The sequence below is a fragment of the Podarcis erhardii genome, assembly GCF_964252035.2.
Source record: "Podarcis erhardii genome assembly, chromosome: 13".
Classification (NCBI taxonomy): domain Eukaryota; kingdom Metazoa; phylum Chordata; class Lepidosauria; order Squamata; family Lacertidae; genus Podarcis; species Podarcis erhardii.
In genome coordinates this window covers 9,423,271-9,430,360 of record NC_138502.1, presented here as the reverse complement: position 1 = coordinate 9,430,360, position 7,090 = coordinate 9,423,271, and the positions used below count along the sequence as shown (strand labels likewise).

Genomic DNA, 7,090 nt, shown 5'->3' with positions numbered 1-7,090 from the left:
AGAATATTGAGGGGGGTCTGACCCCCTCATTGAACAATTTGTGGGTGCATGGGCATATGCCTATCCGCATATAAGACGAGCATCGTCTTATACATGGAAAAATACGGTACTTTCTGTTTAAATACTTTTTAGCTTTCCAAACCATTTTACAGATTTTAAATGATAGTACCCCACCTTACTTATGCTCGTCTACGATGGTAATAAAAAAAGATTGCTTGAAGTGGATAACTCTTGTAGAAAAATAACTTAAATCCTTCTGGGATTTAAGACTATTACAACATTTTCTAGGCCTTCTTATTCTCTTTCCACCTAGGTCCACTCATTGCTACAAAGGATCTCATTCAACAACAGTGCTGGGGATGAAATCACATTGAATGAACATGGAGAAATAGCAGCTGGCTTTGATATTGCAAACCTGGTCACTTTCCCAAATAATTCCTATGTCAGGGTCAAAGTCGGAAAGCTGGATCCTCAGGCCCCTCCTGGCAAAGAACTCATCATTAATGGGAACGGAATCCAATGGCACAGAGTCTTCACTCAGGTAAGGAAATCACTGTGGGGGGAGGTGCTGCCCAACTGCTGCTGCCACTAGTAATAATGCTGCTACTAATAATTTTATTAATAACAAATGAACCACGTAATCAAAAAGAGCAATATGCACAGAAGACATGTCACACCAAGAAGGACCGATGGCTATCAGACAGTGTTGTCCAACATGCTTGTTGGTCCAAGGCTGTTTTCTAGTTAGTAGCATTAGACAGATTGCTAACATTGTAATCTTCTGGTGCCTCTTGAAACTCTAGTGTCGAGTTGGAATGCTAGAAGCCGGGATGTACGTAATTGTGTGTCAGGTTGGCTCCTGCCACAGGCCCAGGCCCAGGGGGAGCCCCCCAAATCATGCCTTGCTCAGAGTGGTTACTAGCCTGGCTGCTCATCCATATACTCCATCGTCTGTGGACAAGGCATGCAGGCTCCTCTGAAAGCCTCATGTTTCTGATTTATTCAATCCAAGGCTTATCAGCACTAGTTGCCTACAAAATCATATATTTTTTAAAAAGGTCATTGGAAAAATGTTGGAAATATTTCTTTTTGAAAAAGTCGCAACTTATTTTATGTACACATTGTATTGTAGTTCCCTGCTTTTTATGAAGTTGGTTTTCTAAAGCCAGTCCACCACAACCCCAATACATCTGTGCACCATCTTCGCTGCCTCTCTTTTTTCCAATGGTATAAGAGATAGGGCTGTCCAAATAGGAGCAGAACCACAGTAATTCACTACCTCCAAATCCCAACTCCTTGAAGCTCACTAAGGGGACATCAAGTGAAATTACAGCAGCAAAGAGCAGGAGGCTGTAGTACCATAAAAAGAAATAACCAGTAGTGTATTAGATCAAAACAAAACAAATTCCTTCCAGTAGCACCTTAAAGACCAACTAAGTCAGTTCTTGGTATGAGCTTTCGTGTGCATGCACACTTCTTCAGATACACTGAAACAGAAGTTTCCAGACCCTTCTATATAGTGAGAAGGTGGGGAGGGGTATTACTCAGAAGGGTGGTGGGAATGCGTGATTGGCAGATAGCTGTGATGAGCCTGTTGACGACTCTTAACGACTGCAATAGGTCTTACTATTGCAATAGGTCTTACTATTGTATTAGATCAAATTATCTGATGGTTGTAGCAATGGTATGAACATTGTAATCTTATTGTGTTTGTATGATGCTTAGAACTATAACTTTTTCTCCCACTGTGTATGTGATGCTTTGGCACCTACAGTTAACATTTCTGGCCCTCCTACTTACTGATGTTAGATGAATCCCCTAAAACATTTTCTTAATATTAACCCCTTTGTGTCCCTTTGGATAGGTGCCACCCCTTTCCTTATGTAATGCCAACTGTCTTCCTGGTTATGAGAAGAAAAAGGAGGGAAAGAAGTTTTGTTGTTATGATTGTGATCCATGTCCTCGTGGGATGTTCTCAAATGAGAAGGGTGAGAGATGCCATATTACCATATACAAGCTATTATAGTAAATTCTGAGCAAATTGGCAATAAGGTTTGCCCTGTATGGTCTCAATTAATATTGTTTATTAACAATACAGTGGTACCTTGGGTTACATACGCTTCAGGTTACATACGCTTCAGGTTACAGAAATAGTACCTTGGGTTAAGAACTTTGCTTCAGGATGAGAACAGAAATTGTACTCCAGCGGTGTGGCAGCAGCAGGAGGCCTCATTAGCTAAAGTGGTGCTTCTGGTTAAGAATAGTTTTAGGTTAAGAACAGACCTCCGGAACGAATTAAGTACTTAACCCGAGGTACCACTGTAGTAGAATAATCTCCCTTCTGTCTCTGTAAAAGCTGCCACTATGAAGAAATTATCTTAACCTTCAAGAGAGTATACCATGAGGATGTGACCGTAATCTGTAATGTAAAGATTTTCCATCAGTGTACCTAAATACATTGATATTCTAAACATTACAAGTAAAGGTAAAGGGACTCCTGACCATTAGGTCCAGTCGTGGCCGACTCTGGGGTTGCGGCGCTCATCTCACTTTATTGGCCGAGGGAGGCGGTGTACAGCTTCAGGGTCATGTGGCCAGCATGACTAAGCTGCTTCTGGCGAACCAGAGCAGCGCACGGAAACGCCGTTTACCTTCCCGCTGGAGCGGTACCTATTTATCTACTTGCACTTTGACATGCTCTTGAACTGCTAGGTTGGCAGGAGCAGGGACCGAGCAACGGGAGCTCACCCCATCACGGGGATTCGAACCGCCAACATTCTGATTGGCAAGTCCTAAACTCTGTGGTTTAACCCACAGAGCCACCCGCGTCCTATTCTAAACATTACTGCATATAATATTCTCTAATTTTTTAAAAAATATATATTTTTATTAAAGTTTTCTTGGTTTACAAAGGTATTTGCAGTGTCTCTTTTTTTCAAGTTACATTTTCCATAGGTCAGTTCATTTGTTGAGACATTAGGGTTACATTAGGAAGAGAAAAGGGGGGAAGAGGTGGAGGGGGCCATGGTGCATGGGGGTGGGGTCGCGAGGCGATATTTCTATTTTGCTTAATGTATGTGTGGGGTTTTGTGTCAGTGTAGATTGTGCAGGTGCTCTTTGCTATTCGCATGTGTTCCTTTGGTGGTGAGAGAGATTGGGGTTGGCCTAGGGTGCAGTGCAGTTTGTGGTTGGTTGTGGTGAACTTTGTTTTCGTGTGGGAGTGGGAGTAGATGGGTGTTTTGGATCAGGTTAGCCATATTGATTCATATGCTGTTGGTGGATTCTTGTCATGGTCTTGTTGGGCTGTGTATGTGATAAAGGGGAGCCACACCGGAGTGAAGGTATCTTCTTCTATTTGTCATTGTGTCACTTTCAGTTTATTGGTTATTTTTTCTTGTAGCACTGTTTCCCATACTATTTGGTACAATTGGTCCATGCTTACTCCTGACAGGTCTTTCCAGTTTCTGACTATGATGTTTGTGGTTGCTGAGAGTAGGTGGGTTATGAGTTCTTTGTGATGTGAGTGGGCATTGTTGTCTTGGAATATGATTAGTAGGGCCAGTTCAGGTGTGATTTTTAATACTTGCTTAGTTATTTTACATTTCTTGTATGGCTGTTGTCCAGAATAGTTGGATTTGGGGGCATTCCCACCACATGTGTAGGTATGTGCCTGTGGAGGTGCACCCTCTCCAGCATTTTGGTGAGGTTCCTGGGTGTATTAGCGCTAGTTTCCTTGTTGTTAGGTAATATTCTCTAATGTTTAATGCAGTTTCTCATTGATGGTGGCTCACTGCTGTGCTGCCACATTTTAATAACACATTTTAATGATATACACCATGAGTGTAGATCCGCCCCTCTGTTTTGATGCAAAAAGACATACAAATTGTACATGCATTCTGCCCTGGAAGAAACCAAGGTTTTGGGGGAGGGAGGATGGAAAAGCATTGGGGTCTTTATTCTAAGAACAAGGTTCCTTGAGAACTTTATCTTCAAAGCTTCTAGGGCACAAGCATTTTGACTAGAAGTTTTGAAACTTATCCTCTTGAAAACACTACGGTAAGGGAACTCATGATTTAAAAAAAACTCTTAAGCATATACTGGATTGTTTCCAATTGTCATACCACCTTTTTTCAGGATTGGAAACCTGTGCCAGATGTCCTCCAGAGCAATATCCAAATGAAGAGCAGAATCAGTGCATTCCCAAGAAACCACACGTCCTAGACTTTGGGGAAACTTTGGCCATGGTTTCAACTTTCTCTGCGCTTTTATTCTCTCTTATCACGGCTATGGTACTTGGCATTTTCATTAAGCACCGGGACACTGCCATTGTCAAAGCCAATAACAGAAGCCTCACTTACATTCTCCTTGTGTCCCTTCTCTTGTGTTTCCTCTGCACTTTGATGTTCATTGGAACTCCTAAGGAGGCAACCTGCCTTCTCCGACAAACAGCTTTTGGCGTTGTCTTCTCTGTGGCCCTCTCCAGCATCTTGGCCAAGACTATTTCAGTGGTTTTGGCATTCATGGCTACCAAGCCAGATTCCACAATCAGGAAGTGGGTAGGCAAAAAACTGGCTTACTCCATCGTCCTTTCCTGCTCTTTGATTCAAGTGGGAATCTGTGCCTTCTGGCTGGCAACCTCTGCCCCATTCCCAGATGTGGACATGCACTCAATGACTGAAGAAATTATATTCTTATGTAATGAGGGGTCAGTTCTCATGTTCTATTGCGTTTTAGGCTACATGGGCTTCCTGGCCATTATCAGCTTCACTGTGGCCTTCTTAGCCCGGAAGTTGCCGGACAGCTTCAATGAAGCCAAGTTCATCACCTTCAGCATGCTGGTCTTCTGCAGTGTTTGGTTCTCCTTTATTCCCACATACTTGAGCACCAGAGGAAAATACATGGTGGCTGTGGAGATCTTCTCCATCTTGGCTTCCAGTGCTGGGCTGCTGGGTTGCATCTTTTCCCCTAAATGCTACATTATTGTGGTGAGGCCTGAGCTGAATAACAGAGAGCAGCTGATTCGGAGAAAGATGTAAATAACAGTATAGTTTGTCATTTCTGTATTTAGACTCTGTAGACTTGTTGTCATGTTAATTTCACTGTGTTTTTTTCAAGAAGGGAAGTTAAATGAAATGATGAAAATAACAGAAGAGAATTGTCTTATCCAGTGCTTATTTTATAAAAAGGAGAGAAAATGTTTAGTGGTACTCTCCTTTTCCTACTCATATTAAAATTCTGCCCCTTAATAAGGCCAAACGTAGATTCACAAAATGTTTAGGGTTATGCATCTCCCTCCATCCCCTCGGGGGGGAGATCACTGGTGTTATCATCTATGTTCTTGATATCCAGCATTGTTGCGTATGAGATGTAAATGAAACAGGATTATGTTTATTTAAGAAACCATGCAATACTTTGAATGCCTATACATTCCATTTCTCTTCTTCTTCTGCATCCAAAGAAATGCCCCCCCCCCCTATCTTCCCAAGAGGCCCTGAACCTCTCCTGAGGAGGAGGTGATGGGGTACAGAGAGAAGAGATGAAAAGGAACACAAAAATTTGAGAAGCTGTCTTATAATGAGTCCATGAGTCTATCCAGCAGGGGTGTACTCCAGATTTGACCATGCCCCAAGCCATATTGTCCCTATTTTGGGTGACTGTCTATCAGGTTCATGTTAGACAGCCATAAAATTGCAGCAGATTGGATCTGAGATACTTTGTCTTCACTATATGCCAAACTGCACTAGCAAAGAGGCTGAACCATTTCAAAATGTTTGCGCAAGTAAATGAAGGGAGCCAGGCAGTAAAGATATTTTATGTTTAGGTAAGGATGAAGAAGAAGGTAAGAATCCAGTAGTAACGGCCAAAGATTGCTTGCCCACTGCCACTCTCAAGATTCAGTTTCCAGCTTGTGTCATCACACCTCAAGGAAGCCAATCAAGAAATGACTCTATGTTCATTACCAACCCAAGCATTCCCCTACATGTACTGATTATTTTAAGAAATGAATGGAAAGTGACAATTTAATGGTAACAGTAATTCTATTAAATCATGGGTCATGTTTTGTGTGATTCATTTTGAGGAGCCTACATTTATGTACGTATTCATTTACGATGTTCATTATATGTGGAAGCAGAACATTTAAAAGTGCTCCAAACTGAAAATCATATGAGCATTCCACTAGAAATTCCAGGCACAAAAAGACACCTCTAACCAATTTTAGAATTCCCAGTATAAACCTGGATTTCTACACTTCTGGAATCTCTTAACTCAATCGACATAAGACTGTGCAGGGAGCCAGGAAGTGACTCACCTTGCCATATGTAGAGACTGCTCCAGATTCAGTGGTCTCTAATACCTAACATACCCCTAGTGGATCAATATCACCCTAGCGATGGAGCCTTATTCTACACCCCACTCTTATTTGCACCAGTGGTCATCAATCTGTGGCCCTCCAGATGTTGCTGAATTGCAGCTCCCACCAGCTTACAACAGACTCGGTCTCCCAAAAGTTTCCACAGCCTTGGCTACATGCTCTCCAGATGAATGGTGTCTCTGGGACTGGCCAGGACATGCTTCCTAGCTGTAGGGCTGTGTTAGGAGGTACCCCTGTTTGGGGTAAGGCTCAGAAACCAGGGTCAGCAGCATCAGCTTCCTGGAGGACTCCCAAGGAGAGGGCAGAGGAAAGGAGGCTGAGGGAAAACACCACAAGGGTGGGTGTTTAAAAAAAAGGTGGGAGACTGCCAGCTCTGAAGGAAGGAGTAACATAACTGGGGTCCTGAACCTCACAGGGGTACCACAGAATGAATGCAGTTGGAGAAGTGAGCCATGGACTCAAAAGCCTCTGCCTGTCAGGCTGCCAGGAAAGCCCTTCCATTTGTGGTTCTACGCTGTAAGCAGACAAAGGCAGGGCTTGAGAGTAATCAACTTTAAAGCTCAGTAACCAAGGAGACATCACATGGCACTTCCATCAGCTAAGCAGGTCAGTTGCAGAAATTAAATTCCTGCCCCTTTCACCCCCCATTTATACCTCCCTTCTTAATTGTTCCAGTCTTTTCTCAACTCTTTGTTCCTGCACTGAGAATGGGGAAGA

At 42.8% G+C, this 7,090-nt stretch overlaps 1 protein-coding gene across 1 annotated transcript; it reads left to right on the top strand.

The window, feature by feature from the left end:
• Positions 1–830: 830 nt before the first annotated feature.
• LOC309328395 (vomeronasal type-2 receptor 26-like) lies at positions 831–5,198 on the top strand (the record flags this gene model as incomplete). Its single annotated transcript, XM_081838394.1, has 3 exons — positions 831–836; positions 1,865–1,988; positions 4,135–5,198. 3 exons carry the CDS (start codon positions 831–833, stop codon positions 5,034–5,036), a joined length of 1,032 nt encoding a protein of 343 aa, XP_081694520.1. The 3' UTR covers positions 5,037–5,198.
• Between the last annotated feature and the right edge of the window lie 1,892 nt (positions 5,199–7,090).